General features: G+C 37.0%; 1 protein-coding gene across 1 annotated transcript; it reads right to left on the bottom strand.

Moving 5' to 3' along the window:
• Window positions 1-16,364: 16,364 nt before the first annotated feature.
• LOC138163308 (vomeronasal type-1 receptor 4-like) lies at window positions 16,365-17,372 on the bottom strand. The gene has a single exon (XM_069090847.1). The coding sequence runs from the start codon at window positions 17,370-17,372 to the stop codon at window positions 16,365-16,367; it is 1,008 nt and encodes a 335-aa protein (XP_068946948.1).
• Between the last annotated feature and the right edge of the window lie 2,365 nt (window positions 17,373-19,737).

The following is a 19,737-nucleotide window of genomic DNA, read 5'->3' as shown; positions in this document are numbered from 1 at the left end:
ATCATTAGCAAAGAAATGATAATTAAATCCAGGGCATTTGAGGAGATCACAAAATGAAATAGTAGAAAGAAGAAAAGGGGGCTCAGGACAAAAACCCATGTGACTCCTATAGTTAGGAGGTTTTATTTGTAACAGGATCAAGCAAAGGAGACAGAGAAAGAATAATCAGATAGACAGATAAGTGGGAGAGAGTTGAGTCCTGTAACCCTATAGAGATGGAGTTTTTAGAAAGAGTGGGGTCAACAGTGTCAAAAAACAGCCAAGAGGTGGAAGGGAATGAGGACTAACAAATACAAGTTTCAGTCTCTCACTAGTTCCAAAAGAAGTCTTTTTTTTAAGCAATTGGGGTTAAGTAACTTGCTCAAGGTTACATGGCTAGGTGTTTCTGGGTGGGTGCTAAGAGTCTGAGCCCAGGATTCGATCTCCAGGTCCCTCTGACACTGGAGCCGGTGCTCTTACTCTCTGTGCTACCTGGCCTCCCCTTCAAAAGAAGTCTTAGAAGACAATGTGTTAGAGTAGAAAGAGCTTTGGATTGGGAGATAGGAGATTAATACATTGAAAGACTTCTTGTGCTGCTCATTAATGGTTTGACAGTAAAACTGACATAACTTCTAAATATATTATTTTGTGATACTGCTCTCTTTGAAGAAATTTACTTCTCCTGACTTTCACTGATGGTCAGGACTTAGAGGTCTCCTTGCTGAGCTGGGGCTTTGGTTACTAACAGTTGCTCCCTTCTGCAACTTAACTGATTTCAATGATGTCATAGTGGGCATCCCCATTAGGTGTATGGCTCTAAAGCACTGTTCATTTTAACCAAAACATTTTCTTAAATATTATTTTCATATCTTAGGGATTCATTTTCTGCCAAACCTAGGCTGCTAAGTTATTCTAACGGATGTGACATCTTAAGGTAACGTTACTGCCTTGCAAAACATGAATCTAAATAGCATTCACTCTACCTTCTAGTATTCATATTGATGTAGAGTTCAAGGGCATGCATATGTGTAAATATATTTAAAATAAACGTTGACATAACATAATTATATGATCGTAACATTGAAGTTATTTTAAGAATAATAATGTCATATTATATTAATCACAAATTTTTTTAATTTGGAAATTATTCAGAGATTTTAATAATGTTTTGAATTAATTACAATTTTATTTTTTTATTATTTTTATTTTATCTATTCTTTTATTTATAGTATATATAATATTATATATAAATATATACGTATTTATTATACATATATTTACTTTATTTTATTATAATAAATTAAAATTATTGAAAAATTAATTTGAATAATTACATATTTAATAATCTTAAGTATGAAAAAGTAAATATCAAAATATTTCTTTTAATTGAGTTAGAAACTGAATTGAGAATGGATAAGGAAAATTAGTAAATAGCAGTTGGAAAGATGTGCAGTCATCCCACCTAGGGCACATGGCAGGAAGATCATTGTTCAAATTACCTCTGCACATAATAAGCATATCACCTGCAATGGAACTCCTTTGTTATAGAAGGTATGCACTTCTTTTCTGTCAGAGAAATTTTGTGGGTGATCTTGTCCCCCAAGCAGATTTGACCACATCACTCTTTCTCAAATCTTGCTCACAGAAAAATGAAAACTTATACACACTTATTACACAGAATCATTATCTAATAAGCTATATATAATAATCTAATAAAAAAGCATTACTGGCTTCATTTTTTTAATACAGTTGCTTGTGCCAGAGCATTAAGTTGGGGAAAGGGGTAATTACATGCTATGTGATCATTTGAAAATGCATTGAAGCAGACAACACTAATATTTTACAATCAGAGACACGATAATTTATCAAAGGAGCTCTCACCTTTTTTATGTCCCAACCAACCATGTCTAGTCAAATTCAGCTTTTTGTATAGCTGGATGTCAAGGCTTAAAAAATAAAGCCTTGAGAAAACAGGCAAGTGTATTACATACAAGTCTGCATGCCAGTCTGTGCCCCCACTCTCTGTCCTGGCCTAATAATACTTTTGGCTGCATAATTTACTTTGCATCAGCTTTTGGGTTGCCCTTAATAAAAGGGGGTAGGGCAAGAAGGGAGAGTTGTTTTTTTATGACAGTGAGATCTTAATATAGAAATTAATTCTTTAAAAGCTCCTTAAGGAGTATCTGGTCCAGTCCTCTCACTCCTTTCAAATAATCAGTAAACTGAGGCATAGAGAAAATGAAGTAATTTCCTCAAGGATTCAGACTCAAGTTCAGAGACAGGAAAAGGCAGTACAATCCTCTGCCTCTAATGAAGGATGTTTATAAATTTTCCAAGCTGCATGGACAGCCATGGGCCATAGAGGCCAATATACTGAGAGCTGGTATTATCCTCCTTATAAAGAATAATGTCACTAGGTCACAAGGCTGACCTTCATTAAATGAGGGAGAGGGATAAAGATCCTCATAAAGAATAAAAGGAAAGACACAGAGAGAATTAAAGGAGGTTGACCTTCATTATATGAGCGACAGGGTGTAACGCCGTGCAGAAGCAGCTTTCCAGAGCAATGCTACTGTGAACGGCTTTTAAGGTTCTGATACACATACCTGCTTACTTGGGCCTGCAAATTCAAATTACCTTACCATTACAGAGGGATAAGGATCTTCCAAAGGAATAAAATGAAAAACAGAGAGAGAATAAAAGGAGGCAAGAATGTAGGGTCTTAGACGGAGCGGGCAGCCAGAGCTAGTTGGCAGTTAATGTATGAAGGCTGCAACGATAAAAATATGCGTCTGAAGCCATGCCAGAAACGGTGTGGAGCAATCTAAGGTTGGAAAGTGATTAAGTCTTTGATTCAAATAGAATTTCTTCTCCTTGCTGTGTGTGTGAGTGTGTGTGCATGAATCAATAATCTTTCTGACGATCCGTTGCCTTATCTAGAAATTGTGAACTTTTCACTAAATGAAATCTGACCTCTATTCTGCATGAACGTGTGTGTGTGTGTGTGTGTGTGTGTGTGTGTGTAATGAAAGGGATAAGTAGAGACAGAAAGAAACTGACAAAGACAGAGGAAGAGAGATAGAGACAATGACAGAAACAGAGGCAGAGAGATCCTGCTCTGTAATTTCAGGAACATGTATGCAATTCAGGCTCCCCACAGGAACTCTCACCTTATTATCCACATGCTTTCAGAGCCCTGGGACATGTACCAAGGAGGAGGGCTTGTGGTTAGGCCAAGGGTCCTGAATTTAGAGAAAATAGGAGCCAAGTTCCTTCCTTAGCAAATCTGCCAAACAGTGACTATTCTGAGGGTATCCTGTGAGGTTGTTTGACATTTCACAATGATTTCCTCCAGTGTCTGGAGGATATGGATTAGAGGTCAAGGATACTTCTTGGTTTTTATATTGGACTCAGACTTAACGGTTCCATATACCTTTCCTGATCTAAGCAGAAGAGAAATAGCTAAGATCTAGGGTGGCTAGGCGGTGCAGTAAATAGAGCACTGGCCCTGGAGTCAGGAGGACCTGAGTTCAAATCCCACCTCAGACACTTAACACTTACTAGCCACGTGACCTTGAGCAAGTCACAAACCCAACTGCCCAGCTTTTCCCCCTCCAAAAAGCCAATAAAAGAGAGAGAGAGAGAAAGAACTAAGAGTTATCTGTTCCCTACAGTGGATCTGGTACAGAATCTCTCTGAACTGGCATTTCCAATTTGCACCCATCCTGCACACACTTCTCTGATGCGATCTATTAAAAGGTGAAGAGTAGGAAGGAACAAACACATAAGTACCAGCTAAGTACTAATAGCAAATAATATTACTGCTGGAATTTTAAGGACAATATGATACATATTGAGCCATCCACCACCAAGTCACTTCTGAATCTCTAGCATGGAGAAACTTATGTTCCTTGATGGGAGAAAAAACTGTTGTTGGTTTTTTTTTTTTGGTTTTGCTTTTGTTTTTTCTCTCTATGAATCTCTTTATCTGTCTGAGTCCTATGGACAAATGTGCTTACCAGGCTTGTCTATTCCACCAGAGAACAATGTAGAATTATCTCCACCACAATGTGTGTGTGTGTGTATGTGTGCATATGTGTGGTGGGATGGATGAGGCTGGAGTTATAGGGATAGCCTTGTCTGATATCATCTCCCCCAAGAGCTGTCATTATCATGGCTCCTGCAGGAATAGTATTTATAATAATAATAAAAGGACACTGTCAGTTGGTGACATCTGGGAAGTGTCAGAAGGAGAAACATTATTGATCTCAAGTGCAAATCCCTGTCCCCAGTGGGTAATTATTAATTAAGGATTGTTTATATTTAAAGATTATATCCCCATGGCATAGCACAGTGTTTGATATTTAGTAGTAAAATAACAAAAGCTTGTTGTTTGTTCAATTCTATGACATCTAAAGATATTTGATCTGGGATTTTAATTTGCTTTAAAAAGAGTAACAGCAAATTGGTTCTTTTTGAAAAAAGTGAATCTTATTTTTAAGTGTTTATTGTTGACTTCTTTAATGCATAAGTCCCACTTGAAAACCAAGAAGCCGGCCCAAAATACTAACCATTGGACACTTACATTCTACTCTGATAGGCTCTCTATTCTTCCCATGATGAAGAATTACTAATGTTTCAACATTCAACCACTGGGGTCATCACTGGTCTTTAAGTTACTTGATTTGACTTTATTCTTTTGGTCTTTTCTTCATTGTTGTCATCTTCGCAAACTTGCACAAACACTAATATAGCTAATAGATACTGAGTCAGACAGATTTATGTGTGATATATATGTTCATATGTATATGCATCTGTATATGCGCATATATAATATTTTTATATGTTGATTTCTTGTATAAAAACAAAAAGTCTGAGGCACAAAACTTCCAAATAAATTGATTTAACAGCATAGTAGACAATTACCAATAAATTAGGTTAATAATCTTTCAGTGAGTAATGACAAATTAACATGTTTACAATGCTTATTTTTATAATAATAAAAAAGGAACAAGTAATGGAAATTAGAGAAATCTTAAGAAACATTGTTTTGAACATAATTTAAATACACAAGATTCTTGGGATTTTTTTTCCCATCAAGTTTTGCTATCATTGCCAACTTTTAGAGTGTGTGTGTGGAGAGTTTCTAGGATGGGACAACTGTTAGCTTTGATATTTTATTGTGTTAGAACTTACATCCATCAGTCTGTGAATTTTTTTAGAGATATTCCCTTTAGTTGTCTCCTAAAGAGTGTATACTATGGGTTCATATAGCTCTCACTAAAAAAAAAAGTACCATGTGGTCAAAAGGGCTAAGATCCACCTCCCAACCTTTACCTGTGTTATAGGAATGTAAATTTTTAAGATCTTCCCTGTCCCTAGGTTAAGTGCATTTGGAGCCTGTGGTGGTAGGCTTGTTTTTCAGGAATGCCCACACCTTGGTGCTTTGATTGGGCAGTGGGTCAAGAAGGTTGTTACATTCTCTGAGACAGGAGAAGGCTATATAAGCCCTGATGGGAGGCTTTGCTTTGGGGCTCACTTTGAGAAGTGTTGTGTGATTTGACCAGATGAGACTCTGGGCAGCTGTTGAGAGCCCCCCTGCTTTGAAAAACCGTTGATGCTTCCCTCTCTGGTAACTGTAATTTGGTATGGATGTAATGGTTGGACAGTTTGGAAGCCTGTCTGCTTGATCTGTTTCTCTGTCTTGTAACTTCTGTCTGTATACTCTGAAGTTCAGGGTGCTGACATTTTCCCCCTGAACTAGATAAATGATACGTGTTTGATTGATTAAAGTAAGCTTGCTAACCCATTTTAAGTTGCTTTCCTTTAGAAAAGCAGATCTAAGAACCTGTGTTGGCAGCCACCCTGGGGATGCTGGGGTTCTTGCTGCTACAACCTGCCAGAAAAGGGGAACATAACCTTATATGTTTGTAATATTTGGCTTAATCTTAGCAATTATTCCTATAAAATATATTTTTATTCTAAATTATTAGTTCCTATATTATATCTGCTAATGTCCTCTCAACATATTTTATTTAAATCTATAGGTAATTTAGGTATAAGGGAATGTCTCTGCTTGATTATCTTAGCTGTTAGAGTTCACTCTTCAAGAAGGGAATCTTAATCCTACAATTTTATCTTTTCATGTCTTTAATGCTTTTAGTATCTCCTCTTTTTTGCCTGTTGATTCCTGAATTTTTGTTTGTTTATTTGGCTTTCTAATTTTCGCAGTGACTGGGCAACACCACCTAAAACATACTAATTTTCTCTTCATTGTTTTCTAAATGCTCATTTGTAAAGATATGTATGTTCTCCCAACCTCCAGGACAACTTTACCTGCATCCCACACATGTTAGCATGTTATTTCATTATCCATATTCTATGTCATTTGTTACTTTTAGTATTTGTTCTTTGGCTGTAGTATTATTTAGTATTTCATTTTCTCTGAGTCTGAATTATTTGTCTATAGTCTATCAACTAATTTGAATTTTTATTGCATTGTAATCTGCAAGATATGTATTAATTATTTCTACTTTTTAAAATGCATTTATTTAACATATCTCCGTGCTCCAGCACATGGTCATCTTTTATAAAAGTTCCACGTAACTCTCCAAAATATTTGTGCCCCATGTAGAAAAGATATTATGACAATTAATTTGATTTTCTCTAACAGCAATTGGTTCAATCCCATATTTTCCCTTTTATATATTTTAATGTTAGGTTTATCTAAATTTGAGAGAGGGATATTGATCCATTGTGGTACTTTCTATGCATTATAAAACTCAGACATTTCTTTTATGAATTTGGATGTTCAGGCATTTGGAGTATATAAGGCTATTATTGAAACTGGTTCATTGTCTATGGTTTGTGTCAGAATAATATTGTTTCATTGTTTATCCTTTTTTAATTTATGCAATGTTTGTTTTGGCTTTGTCAACGTAACTGCAACTTCTATCTTTCTAAAGATCCATTTGATGCATAGACATAAATTTTCTGTCACTTTTGTTTTATGTTATTGAAATATGTTTCTTCTAAGTAATATTATATAGTTTTGTTTATTATCTGATTTAATCTTTCTTTTTCATTTTATTTAATTGTTTAACTTAATCACATTTAAAGTTATAAGATTTAGGATAATATTTGCCTCCAGTAGTTAGCACTATAAAAAAATCTTCCTCTCTTCATGAAGTAAGGAGATGACTAGTTGTTTTCTTGTTTTATGAAATGGAGACAATGAATTTGGTATGATCAGCAAATAGTACCAGACTGAGTCAAGACCCAAGTTAACTAACTTCTCATCTGTACCAATTAGTACCCATATTGTTGAGGGCAAAAGGAGGAAAGAAGAGTTTTAATAAAAACAAGTTTATTAAATAATTTCTATGTGAAAGACAGTATGCATTGGGGGGAGAGGGGGGATGATGGCATTCAAAGGTTGTACATAGATACGTGAAATATGCTCCCTGAACTCCAGGAGCACTTAGCCTAGTAAAGACCTCAGTTTCTCTCTTCTTCCACAAAACCTTTATCACTCTACTGTCTGAATATATCTTACCTATTAGAAATTCCTAAAACATCTTTCTACCACTATGAGTATTTTAAATGTTTTTCCTTCTGTGAGTAGTAGTTGCAAAATTGAGTCACTAGTTAGATACAATTTATTGATGAGAGGTTGATTACCTATCCTTGTGGTTAGGTTCATGTTGTTCCACCTTTCTTGTCCTGTCTTCTGTTGTTATTCGTAAGGTCTAACCCTTTTTTCAGGAGCTGAAGCAGAAATGGGTGCTTGTAATTGTTCAGCTCTGACCCAAGGCTTCAATAGAGAGACCTTTCTCTGGGGAGAGAGGGTCATCATAGACATGGAAATTCAGTATGGGCTTTGGTTTCAAAATTAGGAAGGCTTAAAACCAGCTTGGGCTTTGGGCCTTCTTGGGATGAGTACTAGCCCTCCCATGAGACTGTATACTGATAGCAAAGCGGTCCATACCTTTTTCAGACACTTACCTGGGTCAGACTCCAGCTAACTGGTTCTAGCGCTGGATAGGGTGTTTTCTGAAAATGTTTGCACCCAGTTAGGAAATAATGGGCCTGTCTGCATCTAAAATCACCCTAGTAGAATAGTAGCTCCATATCCCCTCTGTCAGGGCCTGTCTTTCATATAGTATCCAAGACAGGGTTTCTGGTTACCAACCTGAAGTCTTATTTCTGGCAGTTAGATTTTCTATAGGCTCTAGTGTCTTTGTGAAAGTGTTTTATAAATTGATAAAAACATGGTATTTATTGATAATTATAATTTAATTTATTTTAAACTTAACCTAGGTTTCCTCTAATTGGTCTATCTGTACACAACATTTGTAGATCTGATCAAGGCCTTTGACACTTTTAGCTGTGAGGGTTTATGGAAAATTAGGTCAAAATTTGGTTGCCCAGAGAAGTTCATCAGCATTGTATGTCAATTTCCTGATGGCATTCTTGTCAGGGTTTTAGAGAATGGACAATGTTCTCATGCCTCACCAGTCAGTAATAAAGTGAAACAAAGCTGTGTGCTTGCTCCTATGCTTTTAAGCGTGATGTTTTCAGCCATGTTATCAATGCTTTCAATGAGGATGAACATGGCATCAAGGTCAGCTACCATACTGTTGGTAAATTTTTCAATTTGAAAAGGCTACAAGCCAAGACCAAAGTGGAGGGAGTGTTGGTGCATGATTTTCGGTTTGCAGATTATTGTGCCCCAATACAGCCTCTGAAGCTTAGACGTAACAAAGTATGGATCAATTCTCTGCTGCTTGTGCTAATTTTTGTCTAACAATTAACATCAAGAAGACATAGGTGCTCCATCAGCCATCACCAGACCATCCATACATGGAACCATTGATTACAGCAAATGGAGAAGTTTTGAATGCTGCGGATAAGTTCACTTACCTTGGCAGTGTACTTTTCAGGAACGTACACACTGATAATGAGTTTGACTTACACATTGCCAGAGATAGCTCAGTGTTTGGGAGGCTCCAAAGGAAAGTGTAGGAGGGAAGAGATATTAGGCTGACTACCAGACTGAAGGTCTTACAGAGCCATTGTGCTGACCTCATTGTTGTATGCCAGTGAAACCTGGACAGTCTGCCAGCGCTGTACCAGGAAACTGAATTGCTTCCATTTGAATTGGTTCAGGAAGATTCTGAAGATCACCTGGCAGGATAAGGTACCAGACACTGAGGTCCTTACTCTAACTAAATTTCCAAGCATTCAGACTCTGCTTCAGAGAGCACAACTCTGATGGGCTGGCCACATTGTTCAAATGCAAAATGGATGCTTACCCAAAAGACTATGTTATAGAGAACTCAAACAGGGCAAATGTTCCTGCAGTGGTCAGAAGCGATACAAGGACACTCTAAAGATCTCTCTAAAGAAATTTGGAATGGATTGTATGACATGAGAGACACCGGCAAAGGATCATTCGGCCTGGCATGACCACATCAAAGAAGATGCTGTACGCTATGAACAACACAGAGTTGAAACAGCTCAAAGGAAACAAAGGATGCACAAATTTAGAGAATCCACCCCAAATGTTCACATAGATTATTGGCTCCCAACCTGTGGTAGAGCTTTCCAAGCTCATATTGGTCTGATCAGCCACAGTCAGACACATTGAAACTCTATTTTAGGGGCGGCCGGGTGGCTCAGCCAGTAAGAGCACCAGCTCCAGTGTCGGGATGACCTGGATCAAACCTGGGTTCAGATACTCAGCACCACACCCAGAAATAACTGGCCGTGTAACCTTGAGCAAGTTGCTTAACCCTGATTGCTTTAAAAAAAGAAAGAAAGAGAGAAAGAAACTCTATTTTAGCATAGTGATTTCATTTTGGTCCTCTCTGGGAACAAAGGATATGCAAAACTCCAGAAATAGAAGTGCTAGGGAGGAAGACCTGGCTCACTTCTTGAGCCAATAAGATGCTGCAGGAGGGTGGAGGTTGTTGTCACTCAGTTGTGTCTAACATCTTTGTGACCCCATTTGGGATTTTCTTGTCAAAAACACAAGTGGTTTGCTATTTCCTGCTTCAGCTCATTTTACAGATGAGGAAACTAAGGTAAACAGGGTTAAGTGACTTGTCCAGAGTCACAGAGCTGGTGGGTTGGTTGTTGTTCTTTGTTCTTGAATATTGTCTTAAGCTGAAGTTTGTTTGGATTAAAATTAGCTGTTCCCAATTTTACTTGCCTTTCTGGCCCCAGATGGATCTTCTATGGAACCCTTTTGAGGTTAATATAGTTACATAGCAACTTCAGAGACTTTATTTTGCTTATTTTTATCATCATCACATAATCATCATAGCTAACATTTATATAGCATTTATTACTCTCTGTCAGGCACTGTGCTAAATAATTTACAATATTAGTTCATTTGATCCTCACAACCATCCTGGAAGATACGTGCTCCTATTATCCCTATGTCACAGATGAAGAAACTGAGACAAAAATAGTTAAGTGACTTGCTTGGGGACACATACTTTATTGTGTTTGAGGTCAGATTTTAATTCAGTTCTTCTTCATTCCAGACCAGGGGTTCTATCCAGTGTATCACTGAATTGCCACTCTCATTTTATGACGGAGGTCCTCCCATTAATATTCATCATAATGAATTTATTTGAGCATATTCTTAAATAAAAATCATTTATATTATTTCCCCACTTTCTCCCTGTTCTTCTCTCTAAAATTCAAGTTCGTTTTGAGTTTGTCTAGTTCTATCCATGTCTACCATCCATTTTATCTCATGATATCCTTTATGTTCTTATGTTGAATTCAAATTACTTATAGGTTCGTTCCTCCTTTGTATGGTTCATGCAAGGATGTCTTTAATGAGATATCTACTCTCCCCCACTAGTGCCTTCTTTTTGTATATCCATCTTGTGACACTACCTAGCTATGATAAAACAAAATTAAGCTTTCTCTTCTTCTTTCTTATTTCTTACCCTCTTTATTACTTACCCCCTATATATTATGTTTATCAACTTCAAATTTAAAAAATGATCAAAATACCAGCAAAAAACACTAAACCCTTACATATTTCCTATGTGTGTCATTCTTAATACCCTCTTTGATACCTGAAGATAAAGGAAATCAAAACAGATATTTAATTTTACTCCTCTTATCCAAATGTAAGAGCCTCAAATTCATCAATATGAAAAGGATTAAGAAGTGTGGTACGAGACCTTGCTGATCTCTTTTCAGGATAGTTCGTCTAACTTCTAGCTTCTACCTATCAACCAACTCTCATTGGTTGTTCCAAGAGAATATAGAATGTCCAAAAGCCACAGCCTAGAAAGGTCTTCTAGGCAGACAGGCTGAGGGTAGATCAAGGCCTCAAACCCATCAATCTTCAGGGGATGACTACTCCAAACACGTGAAAACTTCCTCCAGTGTAACATGCAAATGAAAACAATTTGTTCTGATAGCCATAAAGTTGACTGAAGCAGGTACTCTGAAATGCTCAGAGTCTAGTCACATATTTATGACATCCACAGCATCCCAGGCCATTACCAGCCATGTAGAGTTTTTGTCTTCCTGCTGTAATTCAATGACTGTAAGAAAGATTGTGGCTGATGAATATGCAACTCAGCCTTTCTAAATCCTATTCACAAGAAAGTCAAGACATCATCTCACCATGTCATTGGTCCTCTTCAAAACTGAAGTTTGAACAACAATAACCTTTCCACTAACTCAAACCAATTTTCTTTCTGAAGTTTCTCTTGCTTTTTGTATTTACATTTCAAAGATTCTAGTGAATCTAAGCATATCCAAAAGGATATACCTCCCTCTTTGGGATTATATATAATTTAGCAAATTGAGCTATTTATGAATTCAATCCTTTATATTTACTTTTAGAACATTTTGTTCAAATATTCTACTTCCTTGAAACAGTTAGAAAATAAATCTAGGAGAGAGTAAATGATTGCCTGGACAAGAGTGGATGTGTGAATAGAGATGTCACATTGGTAACAAGGAGATGTGAAAATGTATTGGAGTTAATTAATTGTGCGGAGTTGGGAAAATGCCAAAATTATGAAAAACCTAACAAGCTTGACTAAGGCAGGTGAGTCATTTGTCTTACAGACTTCAGAGCTATAAGAAGACAAAACCTGGTCAAATATTTCACTAACGTCAGCAATAGTCATGAGGAGTCTCTAGCAGTGGAATACCAGAAGAGGGCACAAATGAAAAGGGATTGGAAAATGGAAAAAGGTCACATTTTGTACAACTCCATATTGAGATCAAGCTTATGAATGCCTGCTGGATTTCATACCTATGCAACATATGGATGCACAGTCACAAAAAAAACCAGTTTAAAAAAGATCATTGATGATGTAATATTGAAGCTCAGAGGAGAGATAATAGACATAAACATAATCCAACACCAGTGCCTCCATTTTTGCTCATCTATGTTTCAGTGTAATTGTGTGTGTGTGCATGCACATACATGTATAGGGTTTTGGACTTTGAATCCAAAAAATCTGAATGTGAATTCCCAGCTTTCCAAACTGCCCACCCAACTTTCAAGTTATATTATCTTGGACAAGTTACTTTACTCTCAGTGTTATTTTCTTTATCTGGAAAATGAAACTCATGATAACACCTCCCTCAAAGGATTGTTATGAGCACTGATTGAAGTCATATATGTAATCTGCTTTGGAATCCTTAATTAATTACATTAAACTTGACTATTGTTATCACATAAGTGTAATGGAATTTTTTTTTATATAGAAAGAATGATGCATGTAAGGCATTCCTAGAAACAAGATAAGATTGGTACGACAGAGTAATGAATTACATAAATGAGACCAAACTAAAAGTTACTACTAATTCACTGGAGTATAGAGACCAAGAAGAAATAGACAACTGGACCAAATCAAAAAATTATTAAGGGGGGTGGCTAGGTGGTGCAGTGAGTAAAGCACCAGCCTGGAGCCAGGAGGATCTGAGTTTGGTTCCGGGCTCAGACACTTAACACCCACACACACCTACACACACACACTAGCCATGTAACCTTGGGCAAGTTACTTAACCCCAGTTGCCCTCCAAAAAAAGGCAAAAAAAATTATAAAAAAAAAATAGGGGTGGCCAAGTGGCACAATGAGTAAGAGTGCTGGCCCCTGAATCAGGAGACCCAGGATCAGTTCCAGCCTGAGATACTTAACACCCACACAAAATAACTGGCCATGTAACCTTAAACAAGTTACTTAAGCCCAATTGCTTTAAAAAAATTATTCAGGAGGGATAAGATAACTCTCTTGTCTTTGAATAAATTGACTTCCTAAATACAAGATGAGGGAGCCATGGCAAGACAGGAGTAGGACAAATGGCTGTACATTTAGTGAACTTAAAACTCAAGATGATCCAAGAAAAAGCTAATGTTACATTGGGCTCTAGTAGAGAAGGTCTAGTTCTCAAAATGAGGGAAGTGATTGTCTTACTGTTCTCAATTTTGAACAGATGCCATCTTTATAATTGTGGTCAGTCCTGGGCACATTTTAAGAATGAAAATGATATCTCAATGTTCACTTATTTATTTTTTACCCACTAATAACCAGAAGATTAGCTTCTTATTATCATAAATCAGGTTTTATTAAGATCTGCACCATTACATTGCCTTTCAGATCCTAGGTGCCCAATTAATTCTACTGAGAATTGGGGTAACTTTCTCCAAATGCTTTAAAAATTAGAGATGTTATCTACTTCCCATTTTTTTCTACAAAAACATATAGGAATATTTGGTTTTACTATTAAAATTTTATTTTTTAAAAAAGCATTTCTTTTATTTTTTCTTCTGTAGAGAATCCAATGCTTTCCTCAAATAAAATGTGTCATATTGTCATTACCTTTGTTAACTTGAGTGCTTGTAGTGGATTGTGGTTGCTGTTCAGTTGTTTCAATCATGTCTAACTCTTCATGACCCCATTTGGGGTCTTCTTAGCAAAGATACTGAAGAAGTTTGTCATTTCCTTCTCTAATTCATTTTACAGATGAGGAAACTGAGGAAAATAGGGTTAAAGGTCTCACCCCAGGTCACACAGCTATTAAGTGTAGAAGGCGGGATTTCAGTTCATACAAGTGTTCTCAGGTTTCTCTGACAACTCTTTCATCAATTCTTACAGTGCAACAGTATCCTATTAAATTCATTGGCCATAACTTGTTCAGACATTCCCCAATTGATGGGGACCCCCTCTTTAATTCTTCACCACCACTAAAAGAGCTGCCAGCAATAGGTCTTTTCCCTCTTTCTTTGATCTCTTTTGGTATATATCCTACAGTGGTACCATTGGGACAAAGAATATGCACAGTTTAAAAGGACTTAGTGCATAGTTCCAAATTGTTTCCAGGAATGGTAGGACTAAATCACAGTTCTATCTATTCATATCCTTGGAACATTGATCAATTGGAGTATGGCTCATTATTAAAAATTTAATAAATTTCCTTATATATTTTAGAAATTAGATCCTTAATCAAATACTTGCAGAGATTCTTCCCCTGCCCAAGTCCCTTTCTCTTTTCTAATTTTAGCTGAATGGGTTTTTACTTGTGCATAAACTTAAGTTTTATGCAATCAAAATTGTTCATTTTTCCTTCCACAAACCTCTTTCTCATTGGCTTCCTCAATCTACCAGAGCAGATTCAAGTTTGTCTATCCTTCAAATTTCTTCTTTATGAGGTATTTGTTTGCTTTCAAATTTTCTCAGAATTCTTGTTTCTTTCTTGGAACATCCTGCTCTATTTCTATTGGGAATACATAGGGTTCTAAATGGCAGTTTGTTGAATTTCCTTTATCTTAAAATATATAGAATTATGTGTATTTGTTTAGATATCTCTGTGACCATCTTCCCTTCCATTTTAAATATATATTTTTTTTCTTTTTGATTTATTTGCTTGTGTTTTGAGCTCTTTGCAATTTTCTTCCCTTTAGCATTGCCATATTTTCAATTTTTCAAATGCCATTTGGTATTTTCTTTGGCATTGTCATATTTTCCTTTCCTTTATATTTCTTTATTGTTGGTTTTCTAACTCCCAGTTTATGGCAGATGCAACAACGTTTAAACCTTACAGGTGTTTTATACCCCCCTCAACATTGTAGAATTCACCTAACACCAACCCCAGTCCTTGCTCCAGGTAACTTTACAGAGATTGTTCTGACCTAGCTGGATGCCAATTGCTTTTAATTGTGGGTTGATGTAGCCCCCTCCACACAATGGAATCCTGCCCCTTTATTCTTAAGTTCTCTGCTACATTGTCATATTCTGCCTTATTATCCCTTTCAATCTTCTGGAAGTGAATGGACACAGTTGAGTTCTACACCTTATTACTACAAAATTCTGGGCTGAAGATAGGGTCAGGATGCTGTGAAAGAGACAGAAGCAGGAGCAAGGATATTGCTAAGTAGATCCTAAAGCACAAACTAATTGATCAGCCTGTGTGCCATACCATAATGTGGGGGCTTATGGGAAAAAGGGTGCTGAATGAGTGCATTAGCGATTAGCATTCTCTCCTGAGGTTGTTATCTGGGTAAGTTTCTTGGTGTCTTGACAAAGATGTGCCACTTGGACCCTTCTCCCTGATGTTGCAGTGCAGGACCCACATCAGGCACCCAGTGACTGAGGCTGCAGTGCAGGCTAGAAGGGGTTGGACCCACAGGAGGAACATGTTTTAGTTCCAAGGCTGCATCTTCTCAGTGGCCTCCTCTCTGTTACTGTGACTTGGAAGGGGAAGGGAGAGAGACCTCCATTGGTTCTTTCAACAATAATATAAGTGGAACGAACTTGGTGACCTTTCTTCAATGAAGGATGGGACTGTGTGGGACAGAGACCACTACCAAAAAAATCAATACAGAGACTTATATACCTGAAAGCAGAAATGAGTTTATTGCTTTCTCATGAGAAACGGTATCTGCCCTGGTCACTCTAATGGTGCCAGCTAGGGAAGTACAAATTGATTCCAGAAAGCAAGGTCCTTTTGTACCCTAATGTAAGCCCCACCCTCCAGCCCTCTATCCCATTCATTGCTCTTCAAGGGGCACAATCTATTTACATGAATCTTCCCCACCAACAAAGAGATGGGAATTTTTACAGGAGTGCACAGTTCAGGTTGCGTTGGTTAGGGAATATATTGTGTTTTAATAATACAAAAATTATTAACCCTTTTGAGGAGGATTCACTTCTGAGAAACCATGCCTCTCAGCACCATAGTTTGGAATTGTTACCAACCTTCAGGGGAAATTCCCTTCTTTTCTATTGTCCTCTAAATGTGCTGTTGCTCTAGACAGAATGGACCATGCATAAAGGCAGTTACCTTTATGAAAGCAGAGTAAACATTTATTTATTCATCTATGGAATAATTGTTTTGGACTAACTGAAAATTAAGTGGTGTTTTTTTTTCATTAAAATTCCAAGACCCCCTGGTTTTAGGAGTATGTTTTGATACCTTGATAGGTGTGGATAAGATTTTTTCATACTTTTGAGAGTATCACAACAACTCCATATCTTGGAGTCACCACTGATTAAAACAAAAGGACTGAGAGTTGGGTAACATAAGGTTAAAAAACCAGACATATATATCATGCATCGGCTTGTATTTTTTGACTTATCCATTACAATAAGAAAAATGGAACTGAGAGAATAAAAGAATACAAAGATGCTCACAAGAAACAGGATGACTTTGGTAGCTCTGGTCTCTGGGGAGGCACCAGGGGTGAGGCTGTGGTCATGAAGGTGTTGGACTTGCCGGTGATGTCTGTACAAAACAAGCACCATGTAGCCACTGATAATGGCCATGAAGCCCACAAACACTGCATCATAAAGTGATTTCCAAATTGCAAGTTTCAAAGTAGTCATGGCATGCCTGCTTATGGAGCAATAGCCTAGATAATTGTTCAATGCACTATCTGTGCTGTTCCTAGGACCAGTCACATGTAGGGGCACAACAACATCTATTGATAGATTGAGAATCCATATGAAGACACAGGATGGAAAAATATATTGTGGAGCTCTGATTTTGAGCTCTGCCCATTTGGAACTGCAGGAAGTGATAGTGATGGCTTGGAAGAAACTCATGAGGCAGGTATTACAAAGGGAAATACCCCGGGAAACTCTTTGTAGATACATTATGATTTTACAACCAATGTCACCCAGGAAAACTTTCTGGAGGCAAACCTGGATTGTGAATGGAACTCCCCTTATGAGAATCATTAAAATGTTGGAAAAGACCAAATTAATGAAAATCAAGCCAATGGACCTTTTCCTTTGCCCAGCAATTGTATTAGAACCATAAAGGTAAAATAGTAAACTGTTCCCCAAAATTCCAATTATAATTTGAAGAATGTAGATGATGCACAGCAAATCATCATAAGAACACATTCCTGGGGCAGCCAGGTGGTACAGAGAGTAGGTGCCCTGGCCCCAGTGTTAGGAGACCTGGAATCGGTTCTGGCCTCAGATACTCGGCACCCACACAAAAATAACTGGCTTTGCAACCTTGAGCAAGTTACTTAACCCCAATTGCTTAGGGGTGGCCAGGTGGCTCAGTGAGTAAGAGCACCGGCTCCAGTGTCGGGATGACCTGGGGATTAAATCCGGGCTCAGATACTTAGCACCACACCCAGAAATAACTGGCCATGTAACCTTGAGCAAGTTACTTAACCCCTATTGCTTTAAAAAAAAAAAAAGAATACATTCCTTATTGCCTTGGATAGAAAAAATGGTAGTCATCTAACACGACCTGGGAAGGAAGAAAAAGTTTTCTGTGATTGAACTAATGGATTCCATATACTCCTCACCAATAAGACATTCAGTTAACCTTACTTATCCTGGATATATATGATAGTTTTTTTTAACATTTATTTCTTTGAGGTGGATGGTGCAAGTATTCTTATCTTTGGACAGTAAAAAAAATGTCTGCACTATTACTTTATTTTCTCTATCTATGTGTTCATGCATTCAAGTCTTCATTCATAGGCTTCCTTTTAAGGAGGCCACTGATATTTTAGAGATAATCTAGAGACTGAACATGGTGATTATAAAGTGCTTAGAGAGAAAAAAAGTTTTGTAATATGTCTATTTCAAGGAATTAAAATGACTAGTCTTAGAAAGAGAAAGCTTCAGTGAAGCTATATAGGAAATATGATAAAAGGTCCTTGACATCCAGGCATTCTACATTTCCTTTGGGTGATTACAGTTTCAATGAAGAAATCAAACTATAAAATTCAGTTTCAAATTTTGTGATAAGTGAACAGACATTTGGGGGAATTTTAGAGAAGAGAGTCAAATCCAATGGCTCTTATGTGGAGAATTTTTTTTCTATTTCCCCCAAAGTCAGCATTATTTGGAAAAGGAGAGAAACATATTTAAGCCTGATGAATTGATAGAAGTCCTAATGGTCTGTTTCTCACAGTTTTCTTTCAGCATTCTTATTTTGTTAAATTTTTCTCTATTTACATTAATATTTTCCAAATAAAATGTTTTGTGACATATAAAAATGTTTGAGACATAATTTCTTGGTAATCATTTTTTGAAATTATAGCTAATGAGTAATTAATAATAGGAGAGTCATCTGACTGTTTCTCATAAACCAAAGATGAATCATGTTGGCCTGCTTCTGCTTTTTCTTGGAAGAGTTGTCTCCTGGACAGATAGCAATCAACACTGTGTGGTTATCAATTAATGAGAAAAATGAATATTATAATGAAAGATATGCTTATTCTAGTGAGGATTTGGGGGATGTGACTTTGATCAATTATGTCACTCTTATTCCTAGTCCACCCCGTAGCCTCAGGCAATCTAGACAGGATCTACCTCCATCCAAACCTGCCTGAATGAAACACAATGAGCCAGAATTAAACCAGATTACATTTTCTTCCTGAAATTTGTCTAATTGGCTGGGAGAATAACTCCACCTAGAATAGATGGTCTGAGGGGGATAAATTTTGGGACAAGGTCAGCAATCTCCTTGAAAGACTGGATTTTGAATGAGGACATACAAAAAAGGGGGGGGAAGCCTTAGATATCCCCAATAATTGGTTATCTAATAATAATTTCTCTCAGTTTCATATATTTTCCATTTTTATGTTTATTTTCTACAAATATTTTCTTAAAATATTTTGATATTCCTATTTAAAATGTTGGCATAATGTAGGCAGCAAGGTGGCACAGTACAAAGAATAACATGCCTGACATCAAGAAAAGCTCACTTAAAATTCAGCCTGATGTCAGCTCCTCCCACCCTACATATCCCCTGATTCATTACTTTGCACTAGAGACTTCCTGGCTGACATGAATTGCTTAGTATCAGACTCCATAATTCTCCAAAGAACCTGAGGAATGGGTGGGCATAGAGTCAGTCCTCTCTATCAATAGTTGTGTCAATACTAAACTACTACTGGAGGGATTCTCAATCTATAATTGGATTAATGGCCTCTTTGTCAATACTGTTAGTATTATTACTCTTAAAATCTGGAACCAGAAACCTACCAAAAATGAATCGCTCTCCTCAAGACAGCACAGGGTCACCAGCTGAGTCAGAATCTAAACCAATGTCCTGTGCATCTTTCCCATTTCACCATGATTCATAGACATCCATGGCATTTCAAGTATAAAGGTAGAAAGCTGGCTTTCCCTAATTTATTAAAAAATAATTTTTAAATCATAGGAAGTCAAAAAATCCTACAATTCATGACTATAATAAGAAGGGCAGCAGTAAAGATCTTGGAAACAAGTAAAGACAAAG

This window comes from Petaurus breviceps, unplaced genomic scaffold (assembly GCF_028583685.1).
Source record: "Petaurus breviceps papuanus isolate PSGF00001 unplaced genomic scaffold, PetGlider_PUasm1.0 188, whole genome shotgun sequence".
In the NCBI taxonomy this organism is placed as follows: Eukaryota; Metazoa; Chordata; class Mammalia; order Diprotodontia; family Petauridae; genus Petaurus; species Petaurus breviceps.
The sequence above is the reverse complement of the archived record's forward strand: the minus strand, read 5'-3'. Positions and strand labels throughout refer to the sequence as shown.